Below are 21444 nucleotides of genomic sequence, written 5' to 3'. Positions count from 1 at the left end.
AAGCCTGTGTTCCTTACAGCTAAACTATACCCGCTTCTCCCTTTCAGTGGCCAATTAATCATTCTTCTTACTTTTTTTTTCTTAGAGGAATTTCCATATCTAACATATGGAAATATTGCTAAATTTGTAACAAATAGTAAACATTGCCTTTCAGTGATAATTATGAAACTTTATATAAAATTTTAGTTAATCCAAGGGTTAGGGATATTTTATGTTTGCTGGTGTATTTCAGTGCCTGGAGCATAGTAGACACTCAATAAATATTGATTGAATGAATGAGAAATCTTTTTCATGATTTGTATTAAGCCATGGCCAGTACTGTATTATTTTCTTCATTCTGGATTGACCAGAAGGAACTCTGATACATTGGGCAATGCTTTCTGAAATTATCTTGTCCTAAAACCTCACCTTCAATTCCTCAATTTACTCACTTAAAAGCTAAGACATCGTGTTCTATATGTGTAATATTTTTATTCAGAGAAGGGGAGGAGTCTGGATAAAGTTTTTTTTTTTTTCTTTCCCCAAAACAGGAAACAAATACATTTATGCAATGAATTTTTGAACTCTAATCGCTCAAGAAAATTGAAATCAGGAAGTAATTTTTCAGAATGTTGTACTATTTGAATAATCAACAGGATGTGTGTGTACCATTGTAGTGAAATCAGTAGTAATTATCACTGGAATGTTTGTTTCCCATATTTTCTCCTCCACTGTTTTTGTGCAGCTTTGAATGGATGTTGGGTTACAGAAGAGGAGGAAACAACTCAAGATTATGTCAAAAACTGATTTTGACTTAAGAAATTCAAAGACCTTGAATTTCTAAATAATGATGTAGCTGTGAACATAGCAACAAACAATGTTACTTAGGAATTTTTTAAATTGTTAATGTAATTTCCTAAAATATTCAAGATTATTAATTATGTAAAACTGAAGAAAGCATGTGACATTTAAGAATACAGAATTTAATACCTTAATTATGGCTGGGTAAGCCTTTCTGTTTTACACTATTAACTTTATGGATAATAAAAACCTTACCCTTAAGCATGAGACATATATTCTGTCTTAGTAAATACTGTGTAATATTGTTTTCCTTGATAGCACAAACTTTTTACTGATCTAAGTATGAATCTAAATAGGGCATAATCTCTTACAGCTGTATGCCTGCCTTCTTCACAATTTATCTGATACTAAATGATGTTGACTATTAATTTTATTTTCTGATGAGCTACTTGTGAATAGGTTGTCTTCTTTGTGGAGTAGGACAGAGAGTTTAGATAACAGCAGAGAGGGACAAGTCCTTTCCCAGAGTCTTCATGAAAAGTGTGAACTCTTTATGGCATATAAATTCTTTATGAACTTGTCCTTGGCAGAGTTACTTATAAGTCTGTTAATGCCTGTTGATCCCTTAGTCCTCTGTTTCTTTACACATGATCTTCTGTCAGCTTTGAATGCTATGATTTTCTTTTCTTCCTAACGAATGCTTATCTGTCAAAATCCATCTCAAGGGTGAGTCCCTTTAAGAATTTCCCTTGTGGCTGGGCTCGGTGGCTCAGCCTATAATCCCAGCACTTTGGGAGGCTGAGGCCAGTGGATTACCTGAGCCCACAGGTTTGAGACCCACCCCGGCAACTTGGCGAGACCTCGTCTCTACAATACATAAAAAATTAGCCGGGCATGATAGCACGCACCTGTAGTTCTGGTTACTGGGAAGGCTGAGATGAAAGGATTGCAGGAGCCCAGCAGGTCAAGGCTGTGGTGGCCAGAGCATGCCACTGCACTCCAGTCTGGGCTACAGAGTGAGACTCCAACTCAAAAAAAAGAAAGAAAGAAAGAAAGAATCTCCCTTCCTAGGTGTGCCCATTATAGTCACAAGATCATTAAAAGATGGAACAAGGGAGCAAAAGAATTAGTCTCAGAGTAACACAATGTGAGTGGCTGTTGTCAGCTTAGAACCTAAAGGAATGTGAAGAGTCAAGGAAAGTGAGGAGTGACGAGAAGCTAGAAAACCCAGTCATAGACCTTTGAACCTCCAGAAATTTAAGACTTTAAATTTTTGCTGTTTTAAGGCACCAAGATTGTGGTCATTTGTTACAGTAGCCATAAGAAACGAACACATCCCCCGACTTTTTTTTTTTTTTTTTGAGTCGAGGTCTCAGTCTGTTGCCCAGTCTGGACTGCAGTGGCATGATCATGGCTCCCACAACCTTGACCTCCTGGGATCAGGTGAGCTTCCGTCTCAGCCTCCCAAGTAGCTGGGACTACAGGCGTACACTACCACACCCAGCTAATTTTTTTTATTTTTTGTAGATACAAGGTCTTGCTGGTCTTAAACTCCTGGTCTCAAGAAATCCTTCTGCCTTGGCCTCCCAAAGTGCTAGGATTACAGGCTTGAGCCACTGCATCCAGCCCATCTACACACTTTAAAAAATATAACTCTTGGTTTTTAAAAATAATTTTACTTATAAGATTTAACTAAATTAATAGTCTTCATAATACATTACCCACCTCCCAACAAGCTTATATAATCATAGTACATTATTAAAACAAGTATTGACATTGATATAGTACTGTTAATTCAGGGAAGGAGTGGCAATCTCTAAGTATAGTTTCTTGTATAGTTTTGACTTCTGGAAGTAAGTTATGCCTAATATTAGAAAAGATCGATTAGAATGAGAAGAAAGGAAAAAGAAAGAAAAGAATATCTTAAAACTAAAATCAAACAAATGAAAATAAATAACCACACAGAAGCAGAAAAAAAGCTAATTCATAAGTTATTAAAGTAACTTATGAACACAGTATTTGGCTGTATAACCTCAGTTTTGGACAGTTTTGGGGAGCAAATTTATGAATTAATGGATTAAGGGGTGATCAAAAAATGACTTAGTTATCACAAGAGTGGATCTCTTAAAAAAAGCCAATTTGGCCACCCTCCTGAGACTCCTCACCATGTTATGCCTCAGGACTCTGCAGTGTCCTCATTAGGATGAAGCTCCTCCCAAGATGCCAGCACCATGCTCTTGGGCTTCCCAACCTCCAGAAATGTAAGAAATACATTTATTTTCCTTACAAATTACTCAGTCTATGGTATTCTGCATTGCAACAGAAAATGGACTAAGACAAGTATGCCAAAACCATTGAATTGAGGGGAAAATAGTCTTTTCAAAAAAAGGTACTGGAAAAACTGAATATCCACATGCAAAAAAAAAAAGTTGAACCTTTACCTTACATCATATACAAAAATTAGCTTAAAAGGAATCAACAACATAAATATAAGTCTTAAAATCATAAAACTCTTAGAAGAAAACGGGTAAATCTTAATGACTTAGTATTTACAATTGATTCTTAGATATGATACAAAAATCATTAGTGACAAAAGAAATAATAGATAGATTATACCTCATCAAAATTTTAAACTTTTATGCATCAAAGGATATCAAGAAAGTGAAAAGACAACCTATGAAATGGGAGAAAATATTTGTAAATCATATATGATAAAGACCTAGTCTGCTGAATATAAAGAATTCTTAAAACTCAACAACAGAAATATAAAGATTTGAATTACAAGTTTGACAAAGGACTTGAATAGTCATTTATCTAAAGAAGATACACAATTGACTAACAATCAAATTGAAAAGATACTTGACATCAAGTAATTAGGGAAATGCAAATCAAAACCACAATGAAGTACCACTTCATACCCACTTGAATGGATATAATTTTTAAAAATAAAAGGAAAACAAGTATTGCCAGGGATACAGAGAAATTGGAGATCTCACACATTGCTGGTAGTCATATAAAATGGTTCAGCTGCTATATAACATGGTTCTTTAAAAGACTAAGCATAGAATTATCAAGTAATTTTCCAATTCCACTCTTATCCACAAATCAAAAAGAATTGGAAACAGGTATTTGAAGACTTACACGGGCTTGCACATTCACAAGACGACTATTCACAATAGCCTAAAGACAGAAACAGCCCAAGTATCCATCAGGGGTGAATAAATAAACAAAATGTGTGTGATACATATATATACAATGAAATGCTATTCAGCCATAAAAAGAAATGAAATACTGATAATATGTTACAGCAGGGATTAACTCTGAAAACATTATGCTAGGTGAAAGAAGACACAAAAAGACACATATAAGTATCATATGATTCCATTTATATGAAATTTCCAGAATACATAAATCCATAGAATAGAGAGTCTACAAAGTGGTGGTTACTAGCAGCAGTGTGTGAGGAGTGGGGAATAGAGCGAAACTACTTACTGTATCCATTAAGATAATGAAAATGTTTTTGCAGCTAGGTAGAGATGTTGGTTGTACAACATTGTTAACAGACTAAATGCCATTGGATTGTTCACCTTAAAATAGTTAATTCTGGCCAGGCTCAGTGGCTCAGCCTGTAATCCAAGCACTTTTGGAGGCCGAGGTTAATGGATTGCCCGAACCTATGGGCTCAAGACCCACCCAGGCAACTTGGCGAGACCTCATCTCTACAATAAATAAATAAAAAATTAGCCAGGCGTGGTAGCGTGTGCCTATAGTTCCAGCTACTTGGAAGGCTGAGGTGGAAGACTCGCTGGACCCCAGTAGGTCGAGGCTGTGGTGGCCGGGAGCGTGCCACTGCACTCCAGTCTGGGCGACAGAGTGAGACTCCAACTCAAAAAAAGTTAATTCTGTGTTATGTGAATTTCACCTCAATAATTTTTTTTTAAAAGAAAAGTTGTGGAAATGCTCCATATTGAAAAAGTCTAAGGAAACATGACAATTAAATGGAATATCTGATCCTAGAATGAATTTGTCTGGAAGAAAAAAAGCTCTTAAAGAATACTGTTGAGTCCACTGAAAAAAAAACACTGGCAGGAGATTAGATTTAAAATGTGTGGATTTTGAACTTGATGTGGTTATGTAAGGGAATATCTTATTCTTAGGAAAACACATGGAAATATTTAGGGGTAAATGTCTGATGTGTGCACCTACACTCACATGGTTCAGAAAAAATTGTGTGTTTGTGAAGAGAGCACACTCATACAAGTGCTCTGGTACATGAGAACAAATGTTCAAGCAAATTGAGCAAAATTTTAACAATAGACAAATCATGGTAAAGGCTATGTAAGTGTTCTGAATACTATTGTTACTTTTCTGTGTGTTTTAAATTATTACCAAAGAAATGTTTAAAAAATTTATTTACCCATCATTTGGCTTAATAAATATATCATCATAAATATAATTGGAACACTCTGCCTTTGCCTATTCATCACAGAGAGAAACAGTATCCCGAATTTGGTGTTTATTAGTCCCAGACTAATGTATTTATACTTTGCATGTTTGTATATACCTAAACAATATAAAAAGCAGTGTCTTGCATGGTTTTAAACATTATATAATGCACTCATACTGTATACTCATAATGTACCTTACTGCACTCACACAGTATTATATTTGGGAGTTATTTACAATGATATATGTAATTTTAGCCCATTCATTTTCAGTGCTATACAAGTATACCAAAAGTCTGTGGGTTTTTAAAAATCTATATTAAATCCACAAGTATAAGTACTACAATTTTGCACAAAAAACTCATACCATTTGAAAATTGTACTTGAATTTCTTTAATAACTATTTAGTTTTGTGAATTTTTGATAATGATGAATGTATAGTTTAAATTTTTTGTTTCAGTCAATATTTGCATCTTCAGTTAGCGTATGCATAGTAATTTCATGGTTTTACCACGATTCATTCATTCTCACATTTAAGATGTGTACTTTTTAAAATTATTTCAATACTGCTACAATGTACCACCTTGTACTTCTTGGGTACATATGAGAGAGTTTTTGTGGTAAATAACTAAGAATGGAATTATGAGAATTACTGTAATAACTAGGTCATAAGGTATATGTTTCTTTTCTTTCTTTTTTTTGGAGTCAGAATCTCACTCCGTCATAGGCTGGAATGCAGTGGCACGCTCAAGGCCACCCCAGCATCGACCTGCTGGCTGGGCTCAGGTGATCCTTCCGCCTCAGCCTTCCAAGTAGCCAGAACTACAGGCAGGTGTTACCATGCCTAGCTAATTTCTTGATGTACTGTAGAGACAATGTCTCACCAGGTTGCCCAAACTGATCTTGAAACCCTGGGCTCAGACAATCCTGCCTTGGCCTCCCAAAGTGCTGGCTTGAGCTACTGCACCTGGCCGGTATGTGTATCCTAATTTTGCTTTATTTATATTTCTCACAGCAGTAGGTATGGTAGTTCCTTTTCTTCCCCATCCTCATAAAAACTTAAAATTGTCAGGCTTAATCTTTGGCTATTGTGGTAGGTGAGAAATTGTGTGTCATTAATCTATTAGGTTGAATTTTTTTGATTATTAGAGATGCTGAAATATCTTTTCAGAATTATCAACCATTTTGGTTTCTTCATCTGCAAATTGTGAGTTCACATTATTCTTTTATATTGCTCTTTCCTTACTGATTTTAGTAGAATTAAAAAAAAACATTTTGGAAACTTATCCTTTTCCATTTATATGCTTTCTAGGCAATTTCTCAGGCTGAGACTTGTCTTTACTTTTTTAATGTTACCTTTCAACACAGAAGTTTTTAATTTAAAATAATTGAATTTATCAATCTTTTCATGTATGACTTGTGTATTTTACACTTTCCTTATCTGAATTTATAAATATATTTATTGACTTTTTTTAAAATTAGAAAATATAGTTTATTTAGAAAGCAAATTAGAGAGAGAGAGAGGAAGAGGGAGAGGGAGGGAGATTTAGGGAGATTGATTCACCTCTCCAAGGTAGGAGGCAGGTCAAAGCTTAAGAAACATGGCGGTGGTCTTATGGCCACACCAGAGTCTAGTAAACCAATGACCATTGACATGTTTTTAATATTACTCTCTTAGTTTTTTTTTTTTCTTTTCTTTTCTTTTTTTTTTGAGTCACAGTCTCACTTTGTCACCCAAGCTGGAGTGCAGTGACGTGATCATGGCTCACCTCAGTCTCGAACTCCTGGGCTCAGGTGATTCTTCTGCCTCAGCTTCCCAAGTAGCTGGGACTACAGGTGTGCCACCACGCCCAGTTAATTTTTTAAAAATTTTTGGTAGAGACGAGGTCTTGCTGTGCTATTTAGGCTGATCTTCAACTCTTAGACTCAAGCAGTCCTCCCGCGTCAGCCTCCCAAAGTTCTGGGATTTCAGTCATGAGCCACCATACCTGGTCTCTTAGCTATTCTGAAATATGCAGTACCTTATTACTAATTATATTCACCCTGCTGTGCAATATTTCTCAAAAACTTACTCCTTCTGTCTGATGAGAACTTTGTACCATTTAATCAAGAACTCCCCATTCCTTTCTTCCCCCCAGCCATAAAAAAGGAGGAAATCTTGTTATTTGTTATGATATAGATTAACCTGGAAGACATTTTGCTAATTGAAATAGGCCAGGCACAGAAAAACAAACATTGCATGATCTCACATATGTGTAGAATCTGATACCTTTTATTTAAAGTTTTAAAATCTTTTGGTAGTGATGCCTGTCATCATCTAGAAAAGTTGTCAGTTCAGCGAAACATTCTTGAATTCTAACTATTTATGTACTATGATAGGCAAGAGGGATACAGTGGTATGTAAGACCCAGTGTAGTATTTGAAGAGGTCACAGTTTAATGAAGGGGACACCAGGCAGGGAGAACATGAGCAAGAGGCAGAAATATTAAAGTGAAAGAAGAGAGCTAGATAAGTTCAATATTGATCATGATCACATAGTAGTTGGAAGTAGGAACAAAGTTGGAAAGATGAATGTAAGACCATGGAAGCATTTTGGAGCTCAGACTTAATTTTGTAAGTTACATATTTTCAAATGTTTTTAGCATCAGATCCCTGACTTCAAAGGAAACTAATGGTAACAACTACAAAAATTACAATAATATTCAATGTCAACAAATATATATTGATTATTTACTGTGGTACTCTGCTGAAGACTCCATACATTATCTCATTTCTTCTTCATAGCAACTCTATAAGATAGGATTTTGTTTTGTTTTGTTTTTCATTTTGCCAGTTGAGGCTCAGGGAAATTAATATATGGCTTTGGTGGAACAAAATGCATTTGAAAATCATGCCCAAAAGGATAGGAAGATAGCAAAGGGTTTGAGGAACAAAACTGACATAGTCAGATTTGTATTTTATGGCCATCATTCTAAAAACTGTCTGGAGGATAGATTTAAAGGGAGTAGTGACTAGATTAGGAAAACCAGCTTCATTTGTCCAAATGTAAGAATATTTAAAATATGAACTAAAGGTTTTGACATATCATATGGTATAACTTGGAAATGATGAAAGGAATATCAATTAATAATGGACCTAGAAGAAATTTACACATCCCAGGAAGGAGTAAACTATGGTCAAGGGAAATACAGGAAGTATTTTTATCTTTAGGAAACAAGTGAGGCTTCTTGATTTAGTGAGGTTGTTTAAGGTTGAGGTGATATAAAGAAAGATGATTTGGATTCATAATAAAAAGGAAAAAATAAGGAATTATGTATTTATTTAACCTCAATTTGATAAGTATGTTATGTTGTATTTTCTAGAGTTGCTGCTAAAAATATAGAAACAATTATAGTTTCCACACTAGCAGAGGGGATAAGAAGATCCATAAGAAATAAAAAAGAAATAAAAGACATAGAACAGAAAAGCATAACATAATATATATTTTATTGCAATAAATAACAATAAGTGTTGGTACATTAAATGATCTAGTTAAAAGACAAAGGTCAGACTAGATTAAAAGTATTTCAATTTCTGGTGGTCCCGGTTTACAATGATTCAGTTTAAGATTTTTCAGCTTTACAATGGGTTTATCGGGACAGAACCCCATTGTAAATCAAAGAACATCTGTATATGCTATTTTCTTTTTTTTTTTGAGTCGGAGTTTCATCTGTCTCCCAGACTGGAGTGCAGTGGCCACTCCAGGCCACTGCAGCCTCGACCTGCTGGGCTCTGGCGATCCTTCCTCCTCAGCCTTCCTAGTAGCCAGAATTATAGGCATGCGCCACCATGCCCAGCTGATTTTTTGATTTATTGTAGAGATGAGGTCTCACCAAGTTGCCCAGGCGGGTCTCGAACGCACGGGCTCAGGTATTTCACTCACCTCGACCTCCTAAAGCGTGGGATTATAGGCTGAGCCACCGAGCCCGGCCTGATAATGCTATTTTCAAGAAGTAGAGAAAACGTGAAGTTAAAAGATGTGGGGGAAATGCCAGGCAGATTTCAACAACAATAAATCTGGTACAATATTTTTAACATCGGACAAATATATTCTGCAGGGGGTAGTTATTGGAACAATACCACTGTTTAAAACTAGAACTTAAGTATGGACCTTAAAGATGAAGTTGAAAAGAAGGTAATAGTATATTTCCAAACAATTAAGATGGTCAATGAATGTTAAACTGATTTGAAGAATAAAGACAAAACTGAAAGTTTGGGAAAACAGATACCTATAGGATATATACAATCTTTAACCAAATATTTTCCTTCAGAGATTCTAGAATTGGTGGCTTTTTCTTTCCATATTGTACTAACTTTTTCTTTCCATGTTGGCAACTCATATAAAATTAAAAGCATTTGGTAAGCCTTTGCTCTTGTGTTTTCAGGAATTCAAAACGTCCTCAGCCTCTTTTGTGCAGTCCTTACAGAAAATAAGGTTCTCTTCCATTCTGCCAGTTTCCAGAGACTTAGTGATGCCTGTAGAGCCCTGGAGTCATTAATGTTTCCTCTTAAATATAGGTGAGGTTTTTATTTGGTGATCTTATTTATCCCGAAATTATGCATTACTTAATGATGATAAGTCAATATGTTAAGGCACAGTGATTTTGGACAACATAGGCATATTTCACAAGGTTTGTTGTTAGGAGAATTATGATTCTGATAAAATATAGCCAAGAATTTGGGACTTTTCAAGCTGTTCATTACTGAATAGTGATTAATTTAGTGAAAAAAAGTATTCTGAAAAGTATTGTCAGCAACATTTAATTCTCTTTGAGTACAGTCAGTGATAAAAGTCCTCAGTGCTGACTGACATTAAAGAGTTATTAAGTATTAGGGGTTATAATGATATTATGGTTCTATTAATAAAAAGAACTCTTAATCATTCTTAGATACTCCCTAAAGTGTTTATGTGTAAACGATATGATATCTGGGGTTTGCTTTAAAATAATGCAATAGAGAGGAGAACAAAAGTGGATAGAAATAAATATGTGGTCATGTATTGGTCATTGTCAAAACTGCACTGGATATATGGTGCTTTATTATAACTTTTTCCTCTTCATTTTTTAGGGAGTATGTTAAAATTTTATTACAATAAAAATTTTTTAAAAATCTTAACAGTGAGGCCGGACTCGGTGGCTCAGCCTGTAATCCCAGTACTTTGGGAGGCTGAGGTGAGTGAATTGCCCGAACCTGTGGGTTTGAGACCCATCCGGGCAACTTGGCGAGACCTCGTCTCTACAATGCATCAAAAATTAGCCAGGTGTGGTAGCGTGCGCCTTTAGTTACGGCTACTTGGGAGGCTGAGGTGGAAGGATTGCTGGAGCCCAGCAGGTCAAGGCTGCGGTGACTGGGAGCATACCACTGCACTCCAGTCTGGGCGACAGAGTGAGACTCCAAATCCAAAAAAAAATCTTAACAGTGATACTCTAAGTAGAATATTTTGCCTGTAAAATACTGTTAAATCAGTTTTCTAATCATGACATCTATGAAACTAGTTCATGCAAACAATATAGAATTTTAGACTGTCTCCAAGATTTCTTAAAAATTTTTTTTAATCTGTGTGCTTTTGTTGACCTTTTATAAGATAGAGCATTCTCATCCTTATTTATTGTCATTGTTATTGAATGTAAAAATTAAGCATAGAAAATAGAATTTGAATAATTGTTTTATATGGACAAGTCATTGCCTGGTATTGAGATGAAAGGCCCCATCAGAGAGTTGTGTTACTGTGCAATTTTAGGTTTCTAATAAGGAAAAATGCTTTCAAATAATATTAAAAGACCTGAAGAGACTCCTTGCCTAGGAGAAATAAGAGATAAGGAAGCAGCCTGGGTTCCATTTACTTTATGTTTTGTTATATCTGTTTTATAGCTTTCAAATGAAGATTTTAAAATTATTTTTCCAAAATGTTAATATTGATAAGAATGAAAATATTAATAATTTCTAAACATAGAAATTTATACAGCATAAAAATGAAATCGATATTATATATAAAGTACACAATATGAAAGAAATGTTATATTGTGGGAAAACAAATATATTTGACACATGTTTTTATTATTTCCAGTTATCCTTATATCCCCATTCTCCCTGCTCAGCTACTGGAAGTTCTAAGTTCCCCAACACCTTTTATTATTGGAGTACATTCTGTCTTTAAAACAGATGTCCATGAACTTGTAAGTATTCATCTTGCAAATTCCCAGTTATTGAGTCTGGAAGTTGCTATCACATTTCCTTAGTCCTATGGCATTTCAACTAATTGCTATTTTCAGATTTGTTGCATTTTCAGTAGAAAGATTGGATGGAAGAAAAAAAATCATTGAAAAGTCTAAATATATTCGTTTTGTTGTATAGCTAGTATAGGAGATTTTTTAAAGGAATTTGTTAAGATTTTTAAACATTCCTCTTTTGGCATATTAAATTTATCTTTCTGAATTCCTTATCATGTATGTGACAAAGCAAGGTAAGTTAATCTATTAATCAATATTCTTCTTTACTTTTGTTATTAGTGCTTAATTTACTCTTGTTTTGAAGTGAGGCCTGCCTTAATACTAAATACCTGATAACTAACAAAGCAAAAAGCATTTGCAAAAGAGTGAAAGGTTTTAGTAGTCACAAGTTTGGTGTGCATGGTCATCAAATTATTGTATTCTTAATGCCATATGAATAGAAATACAAAAGAAGGATATATATACTCTACATTCAAGCCAGTTCTGGAATAATGCATTTAGTTCTGTGTATCACACTTTATGAGGGCCTGTAACAAAATAAAGCACGTCAGAAAAGGATATCCAGGATTATCAAGAGTTTAGAAACTACATTCTATTAGACCCTAAGGAAATTTTCTCAGGTAATAATCTGGTACTATTTGATAGGTAAAGATAAATATTTAAGTTACTGTCATAGACGAAAGGTCAGGTTCATTTTTTTTGTAACTCTGAAAGACTAAAATAGAATCAGTGGGTATAGTGGGCACAGAAACAGATTTCTCCTAATATAAGCACTTAAAATTATTAGAACTGCCAGTGAATAGAATGGAAATGGATTTCCATATGTGAGATGAGTATACTCTCCAGCACCACAAGTAAAGTGGAAGAAACAGATTACATGACACTCTTTAGGAATATAAGAAAAATTTTTTACTGAACAGTTAAGCTACATGACATCTTTGATCCACAGATCCTAAGACACTGTAATTTTACTTCTATTTTATTTGTGAATGCCAGCAAAGAAGTAAGCACTTTTGGTATTTACATAGTAATTACATTTGTAATCAAATCAGAGGTGTCATTTAAATTAACAACAAATTGTTTAACATTATGATTATAAACAGGATCTTCATTTGTATATTCATCTAACCTTATATGTATTCCTTATATATGTATAACCTTACATATATTTTTTCTAACCGAGTATGTTGATATTTAGTTCCTATTTTACTTTAGTTTCTTAGACCAGATGTGGTGGCTCACACCTGTAACCCCAGCACTTTGGGAGGCCAAGGCAAAAGGATTGCCTGAGCTCAGGAGTTTGAGACCAGGCTGGGCAACATGGCAAGACCATGTCTCTATAGTAAATGAAAAAATTAGCTGGGTATGGTGGTATGTGCCTGGAGTCCCAGCTACTTGGAAGGCTGAGGCAGGGGGATCACTTGAACTCAGCAGGACAAGGCTGTGGTAGACACAATTGTGCTACTGCACTCCAGCCTGGGCAACAGAATAAGACTCCAATTTAAAAAATTCTTAAATTTTTCACGAATAAATTAGAATGAATTGCAGTCATATTATCAGTGTAGTAACTTTACTAGTCTTGGCTGGTTTCTCTCACATTTTTATGTAAGCTATTTTTAATTAGACTCTTGTAAAATGGTAAAATTTAGCTTTTTTCTTAAGTACCTAACAGGTACCCTTTTGATGTATGTCAGCTACTTTCCTCATTAGTTCTTGTAATAAATACGAATTTATTTAGGATATGACTAGATTGCTATAAGAAGGTATCTGAAGTGTAGTGGTTCTGTGCTTGCTTCAGCAGCACATATACTAAAATTGGAACAAGTTACAATGACTCAAAAAAAATGGAGTTTTATTTAACACTCATGCAGTATTCCATACAGATGTTCCATTATGTCAGATTTGTTTGCTCTGTGAAGTCATTCCAGATCCAAGCTTCTTTCCTTGTTTTCCAACAGAACCTCTCAGATATTGTCATTATCTAAATGCTCAAGGCTGGGTTGCTGCCAGTTCATAGTTTCAGCCTTCAGGAAGACGAAGGAGCATAGGAGAGCCTTACATACCACCTATCATGAAGGGCTGAAAGACCCACATCATTTCTCATGTTCTATTGGCAGAAACTTAGCTACAAGCCACACCTAGTTTCAAAGGAAGCTGAGAAATATGGGGTAGCTGGAAAACCATGAAACCAGAACGCTATTATTATGGACAGCCAAGAGTCTCTTTCACACCTGATTCTTCTCATTTTGAATTAGTCAAAACCAAATTAATGTGCTTAACAACAAATGCATTTTATTCATTATAGGTAAATTTTTTTTTAATGTTTTTCAGTTAGATGTGATCATAGCAGATTTGGATGGAGGCACTATTAAAATTCCTGAATGTATTCACCTCTCTTCCCTCCCAGAACCACTTCTACATCAGACTCAATCAGCTCTTTCTTTGGTATGACATGTTTTTTAATAGTAATTTTCTCTTGATGTAAATCTAAAACTAAGGTAGCTGGAATTAAAAAAGCTTCGTCAGTGTAATTACTTTAAAAAGAGAGTTACTTGTTTGAAACATGAATATATTCTCATATTGTCTTTGGAACAGAATTCTTCACTTAACAGGTAGTTATCCAAAGAATATACTTTGAATCCTAACTGAATTTTTGTTCTGTATTAATTTCTTCATTCAGCATATTTATTTAGTAGCTATTATGTAACAAATACTGATTTAACAGCTATTATATAACAAATACTGTGCTGGGTATTGGAAATACACCTGTGAAAACAGGACAAGGCTATATGCCTTGAAATCCTGATTCCCCATTAGAAGTTAACTTCTGACCGGGCGCGGTGGCTCAAGCCTGTAATTCTAGCACTTTGGGAGGCCGAGGTGAGATTGCCTGAACCCAAGGTTTGAGACCAGCCTAGGCAACTTGGTGAGACCTTGACTCTACAATATATTAAAAAATTAGCTGGGTATGGTAGTGCGTGCCTGTAGTTCTGGCTACTTGGAAGGCTGAGGCTGAAAAGTTGCCTGAGCCCAGCAGGTTGACGCTGGGGTGGCCATGAATGTGCCACTGCACTCCAACCTGGGTAATGGAGTGAGACTTTGATTTAAAAAAAAATAGAAAAGAAGAAGAAGTTAGCTTCTGTTTCTTAACCTCCTTACTGTCATCTCATTCCTCTTTGGTACCACAAAACAGTGTGATATTGTCTTATAAGTGTTTTCAAGTTTCTATAGAAAGATGATTTAATGATACATTATATATCTAGCATTCCATGTAGTAACATTTTAAAAAAATCTTGTCTCCTAGATTTTTCTCATTTAAACAAATCTAATTTTTTTTTTTTTTTGAGTTGAGTCTCACTCTGTCACCCAGACTGGAGTGCAGTGGCCACTCCCGACCACTGCAGCCTCGACCTGCTGGGCTCCGGCGATCCTTGCGCCTCAGCCTTCCAAGTAGCCGGAATTACAGGCATGCGCTACCACGCCCGGCTGATTTTTTGATTTATTGTAGAAATGAGGTCTCGCTGCCCAGGCAGATCTCGAACCCACGAGCTCAGGCAATCCACTCACCTCAGCCTCCCAAAGGCGCGGGATTACAGGCTGAGCCACTGAGCCCGGCTCAAATCTAATTTTTTGTAGTTATTTTATCTTAGCTGATTTTTAAAAAATACATTCTTTTATTTTACTGATAGCCTTTCAGGTTCTCATTTATCCATCATCAGAAAATTAAGCTTTAGAAATTCTGCACTTCTTTTCAAGACATTACTAGAACTGAGACTGTCATCATCTTTAATAATATTTCAGTCTGAGCTGTATAAAACTTTTTTCCTTTTTAATAAAACTTTAGAAGTCTAGGATTACCAGGCTAGATTTTATTCTCAGAAAACCTTCAAATTTGTATTAGTCCTTATGTTGTTGTGTGGTATCTATGAAATGGGATCATTTAGAGGAAACCGACTTTACCAACTACAATTTGTATTTTGAAATAAAAAGTGTAATAGAGTGGAAAAGACACTAGTGTAGGACACAGGAGACCTGAATTCCAGTCTACATTCTGCCACTTGATATTATTGAGCAAATCACATTCAATCTCTAGGCCTGTTTCTTAGCCTTTATCTATAGGATGAATTTTTTACTGAGATGATTAGGTGACTATTTGTCAAAGTGAACCATGAAGATGATTTTCAGTGGTATGTGGTCAACCTTAATATTTTAATAATTGTATATTTATTATAATGTCAATTTAAATTGCATATAAAACCTGTTATTTCACAGATGATATCATTATTTCACAGATGATATCATCTACGATAATACTAGGTTTAAAAGGGTGAGTTGATTTAAATACAATTTAAAGAGAAATATTAACTATATAATTATATAGATGGTATATAGGCATACCAAAAGCTGAGAAGGTAGTATTTGAGTGATTGAAGAAAGTTTAATATTTCTAGAAATCTTATAATGATTAACCCTTATATGTGATTACTTACTAGTGATATATATAATTATTTAGGAATTAAGTACCAACAATAACAGATTAAGATTATAGTTCTTAAATCAGTGGCACCAAATAAGGGTTCTGCTGCACACTATTAAGCTTTAATCAGCAGCCTATGCCACCAAATTTGATCAATGTGTAAAATTCATTTTTGGTAAAATGGAATATACCCATTGTTTAAAGTTATTGAGCACAATGGTGGATTATGTGCTACAGCATGGTACTGTGAATAAGAGACAAGAGCATAGTATATTGTCAAACTGGGACCAAAAAGAGATTAGATTTGATGAACCATGTGGCAATTTGACATGCAAGTATATGAGCTTTGTTTCATTAGTAAATAATTATAATGGAAACACAGTACCTAAATTGTGTAATAACCATGGATGATTTTATAGACACCAAGACACTATTATACTGTGGTAGTGATTTAGCGATTAAGTTGTAATTGTTGACATTTCAGTATTGTTTTGTAGTCTTTTGGTCTATTCTAAGTATGTCTTCAAAAACCTTGGTATTTGAAAATGATTCTGCAAAGACAAAAATTTGCTACTTACTAAGCCAATTTCATCTATTTATCTGTGCAAGTACTACATGGGCCTCTTTTCCCCACCTACTCCCCAACCTGCTTTCCTTCAAAGCCTAATTCAAATGTTATCTTCTTTGTTGTTTAGTTTTCCTGAGGTTAAATTAATCATACTTTATATATCAAATATTATACTTTATATATTTATAGCATATCACATTGTTTTATACTTTTCGCTCTCTGTACTACAAAGTTAAAAAATCTTATTCCTTCCTCCATGGTATTTTAATTAACAAATTAATTGACTAAAATTTAATTAATTTTAATTGCAAACAGAAAAATAAAAACAGTTGGTTTTAAAATATCAATTGTATAGACAAATAGTTCTGTCCCAGACCACTTCCTTCCCACAGCTGACTACTATTTTATAGCTTAGTATTATATGTATTCCTTTAGAACTTTTCAATCTTACACGTATATCAGCATGTGTACATATATAGATTTAGTTTGTATTTCATTTTCAAATAAATGAGACCAGACTGTGTGTATTTTTCTAGAACATGTTTTTTCACTAAATATTTTGTCTTGGAGATCCTTTCACAGTGGTATGTACAGAGCTGCCCCAGCTAACTGAATTGTATCTCATGAAGTGAATATATCATAATTCATGTGCTGACACTTTTCATCTTATTGCCCCAATAATAGATTTCATTGATATTAAGATATTTTGTATAACAAAACTTTTTTGCTTTAGATTTTACACCCAGATTTGGAAGTAGCAGATCATGCTTTTCCTCCTCCACGAACAGCTTTGTCCCACTCAAAAATGCTGGTAAGAAATTTAATATTCAAATTTGATGCTTTTAAAGAGCTGTACTTCTATTTGTAGGGTTCTTAAAGAAAGTGAGTGAAGTTAAAGTTAGATAGACAATATAATAAGAAGTGCCCCAAATTAGAAGTTAGTTAATAACTTCTAACATTGTAAATTTAAAATGCATATAAAACCTGTCATTTCACAGATGATATCATCTAAGATAATACTCTGTTTAAAAGGGTGAGTTGATTTAAAAACAATTTTAAGAAAAATATTAACTATATAATTATATAGATGGTATATGAACATAGCAAAAGGTGAGTAGGGCTAAGACTGTTGCCCTGAGGAGGCATGAGTAAGCATACAGGACATAATATGAGAACCTAGATTATATCCTGGAAGACTGTGCCAAGCTTCAAATTGAAAGGGTCAGGCAGGGATTAAAAGCAAAAGGAAAGCTTACAAAAATCGAAACAAAGATTGCTGATAATAAGAGAGAATCAAGTTTGAGGAGTGAGTGGATGAAATTAGTTCCAATTAGGAACCATAAGAGATAAGATAGACAAGTGGGTGCTCATCAAACTGAAAAGCTTCTGCAAAGCAAAAAAAAAACCATCAAGGGAGCACAGAGATAGCCCACAGAATGGGAAAAAATATTTCCCAACTGTGTATCTGACAAAGGCCTAACATCCAGGATCTATAAGGAACTCAAACAAACAAACCAAAAGGAAAAAAAAGCAGCCTTATTGAAAACTGACCAAAAGATATGAACAGACAATTCTCAAAGAAGACACGAGTAGCCAACAGATACTTGAAAAAATGTTCAGCCTCACTAATCATCAGATTTGTGAGGCTGAGCATTGCAAATCAAAACCACATTGAGATACCACCTAACCCCTGTAAGAATGGCCATCATTAATAAAACAAAAACAACAGATGCTGGTGAGGATGCAGAGAAAAATGAATACTTCTACACTGTTGGTTGGAGTGTAAACTAGTACAACCTGTGCGGAAAACAGTGTGGTGATTCCTAAAAGATCTAAAAATCAACCTTCCTTATGACTCAGTATTCCCCCTTCTTGGAATATACCCGAAGGAACTCACGTCATTCTATAAAAAAGATACCTACACATACATGTTTATTGCATCATCATTCACAATAGCAAAAACATGGAACCAACCATGCTGCCCATTGAAGTGAACTGAATTTTAAAAAGTGGCACATATACACAATGGAATATTATACAGCCATAAAGAAGGACAAACATAGGGGCTTTGCCGCAACTTGGATGAATTTAGAGTCCATCATGCTCAGTGATCTATCACAGAAAGAAAGAACCGAGTATTACATGTTCTCACTCATAAGTGGACCCTGTACATTTATCATAATAAGAAAGGGATTGGCAGTAGCAGGAAACTGCTGGGTGTGGGGCGTGGGCACATAACATTAATAAGGGTACATGATCTCAAACTAGGCAAAGAGGGGGCCAAAGGGATGCCCAAAGTTTACTGGTACAATGACCACTTTTCTACCTAATGCTGAATTATACCCTATAACTTTAAAATAAGTAAAAATAGGCCGGGCATGGTGCCTCATGCCTGTAATCCCAGCACTTTGGGAGGCTAAGGCAAGAGAATTGCCTAAGCCCAGGGGTTCAAGGCCAGCTTGGCCAACATGATGAGACTTCGTCTCTACAATAAATTTAAAAATTAGCCAGGTGTGGTGGCGTGCACCTCTTGTTCCAGCTATTTGGAAAGCTTAAGCAGAAGGGTCGCCTGAGCCCAGTAGGTCGAGGCTGCAGTGGCTGTGAGTAGCATGCACTCCTGTCTGGGTGACAGAGTGAGACTCCCACTCAAGAAAAAAAAAAGAATAGATTTTTATAAATTAGATAAACTTTAGAAGAATTTCATAAGCTTTTAAAATATCTTAAGGGTTTATATATGTTTATGTATATATGTGACTAATTAAAGAAGCTGAGTGAAGTTAAAGTTAGGTAGACTAATAGAAGTATCCCAAATTAGAAGTTAATTAATAATAACTTCTAACATTGTAAATTTAAAATGCATATAAAACCTGTTATTTCACAGATGATATCATCTAAGATAATACTAGGTTTAAGAGGGTGAGTTAATTTAAAGACTATTTATTTATTTATTTTTTTCCTTTTTTTTTTGAGCTGGAGTCTCACTCTGTCGCCCAGACTGGAGTGCAGTGGCCGCTCCCGGCCACCGCAGCCTCGACCTGCTGGGCTCCGGCGATTCTTCCGCCTCAGCCTTCTGAGTAGCGGGAACTACAGGCGCGCACTGATTTATTGTAGAGATGAGGTCTCGTTGCCCAGGAGGGTCTCAAACCCACAGGCTCAGGCAATCCAACTCACCTCAGCCTCCCAAAAGCGCGGGATTACAGGCTGAGCCACCGAGCCTGGCTTAAAGACAATTTAAAGAAAAATATTACCTCTTATCAACAGGATGCCTGAATGAAACGTAATTGTACCCCTAACCCTTAACTGTACCCCACAAAACCATAATAAAAAATATTGATTAATAAAAAAAGAAAAATATTAACTATATAATTATATAAATGGTATATGAGCATAGCAAAAGCAATATATATGTATATATATATTTGTGACTGTAATTCCTTTGGTGAATATAAAAATCAAAGGATGTGAAGTATATGCCCTTCTTTAAACATGGTAAAAGAGAAGACTTTGTGACTTTTTTTTTCTCCACAGGAAAATTGGATATACTAGAGACAAGTTTTGTTTGGTTCAGTATAAAGAAAAACTGCTTAACAACCTAAACTGCCCAACGATGGGATGGCTTAGAAGCCCAGTACTTGGGCTGCGCCAGATGAAACATATGTGTAGGAGGCACAGACAGATTTAGTCTTTCCAACTTTTTACTTTTCACCTTTTTTATTTGATGGTATTTCATTTGTTTTTAAGAAGTTAAATGACCTAAAATATTTCTCATGTTTTCAGGATAAAGAAGTGCGAGCAGTTTTCCTTAGATTATTTGCACAACTTTTCCAAGGATACAGATCATGCCTACAACTTATAAGAATTCATGCAGAGCCAGTAATTCATTTTCACAAAGTAAGATACAGTACTATATTATATCTGTCAAAAGTAGACTCTAATTTAGTAAAACTACTTGGTTATCTTTTTCTAGTCATGTATTTGGACCTTAATTTATCAAATGTGATTATTTAAAATCTCTGCTTTGTGTAATTAGATAACAGTTCTTAATGATGTTATGGAACTGACCTCATACTTTCCTTTCAAGTATGTTAACTTTAAAATGATTTTTATTTATTTATTTCTTTGAATTGGAGTCTTTATCACCCAGCTGGAGTGCAGTGGCATGCTCACAGCTACCACAGCCTCGACCTGCTGGGCTCAGGCGAGTCTTCTGCCTCAGCCTTCCGAGTAGCTGAAACTACAGGCATGTGCTATCATGCCTGGCTAATTTTTTGACTTATTATAGAGATGAGGTCTCGCCAAGTTGCCCAGGCTGGTCTGGAACCCCTGGGCTTGGGCAATCCTCTCGCCTCAACCTCCCAAAGTGCAGGCTTGAGCATTACAGGCTTGAGCTACTGCGCCCGGCTGGTTTTTCTTTTAAAGTTGAGTGTTAATTTCTGACTTTTCTTCCTGCCATATAGATAGATAGATTCATTTTTAATATTTTCAATGCATGTAATATTTCATATATCAGACAAAAACTCTTCTTGAGAGAAATGTATTTTATGACAACACATATTTATGTATACATGAAGTCATTGATATAGGCCTTGATCTTTTTATTATTATATTTTTGTTTTGACCATTTATCCATTACCAAGTGATAAATTATCATTTCACATTTTCTTGCTTTACAGACAGCTTTCTTGGGGCAACGTGGTTTGGTCGAGAATGATTTCCTTACTAAAGTACTCAATGGAATGGCATTTGCAGGTTTTGTTTCAGAAAGAGGTCCTCCTTATAGATCCTGTGATCTCTTTGATGAGGTAAATAAAAAGAAGCCATTATTTATAGACACGATTAGACTAGTAGTTAAAAGTAGAAAAGTAATACTTTCAATAGTTATACAAAATCATAAATATATTATAA

At 35.1% G+C, this 21444-nt stretch overlaps 1 protein-coding gene across 2 annotated transcripts in view; it reads left to right on the top strand.

The window, feature by feature from the left end:
• SBF2 (SET binding factor 2) overlaps nucleotides 1–21444 on the top strand; it is a 241686-nt gene that overhangs the window by 34334 nt on the left and 185908 nt on the right. For both annotated transcript variants that reach the window (XM_021710296.1, XM_021710295.1), the window contains exons 5-10: nucleotides 9650–9782; nucleotides 11332–11440; nucleotides 13826–13939; nucleotides 17273–17350; nucleotides 20317–20430; nucleotides 21213–21341. In XM_021710296.1, coding sequence (XP_021565971.1) covers nucleotides 9763–9782; nucleotides 11332–11440; nucleotides 13826–13939; nucleotides 17273–17350; nucleotides 20317–20430; nucleotides 21213–21341 — 564 coding nt within the window. In that variant the 5' untranslated portion in view covers nucleotides 9650–9762. The remainder of the gene's footprint in view (nucleotides 1–9649; nucleotides 9783–11331; nucleotides 11441–13825; nucleotides 13940–17272; nucleotides 17351–20316; nucleotides 20431–21212; nucleotides 21342–21444) is intronic.

The sequence above is a fragment of the Carlito syrichta genome, unplaced genomic scaffold (genome assembly GCF_000164805.1).
Source record: "Carlito syrichta isolate Samal-C Ts95f unplaced genomic scaffold, Tarsius_syrichta-2.0.1 Scaffold288381, whole genome shotgun sequence".
In the NCBI taxonomy this organism is placed as follows: Eukaryota; Metazoa; Chordata; class Mammalia; order Primates; family Tarsiidae; genus Carlito; species Carlito syrichta.
Note: the sequence above shows the minus strand (reverse complement) of the source record. Positions and strands in the feature narration are given on the sequence as shown.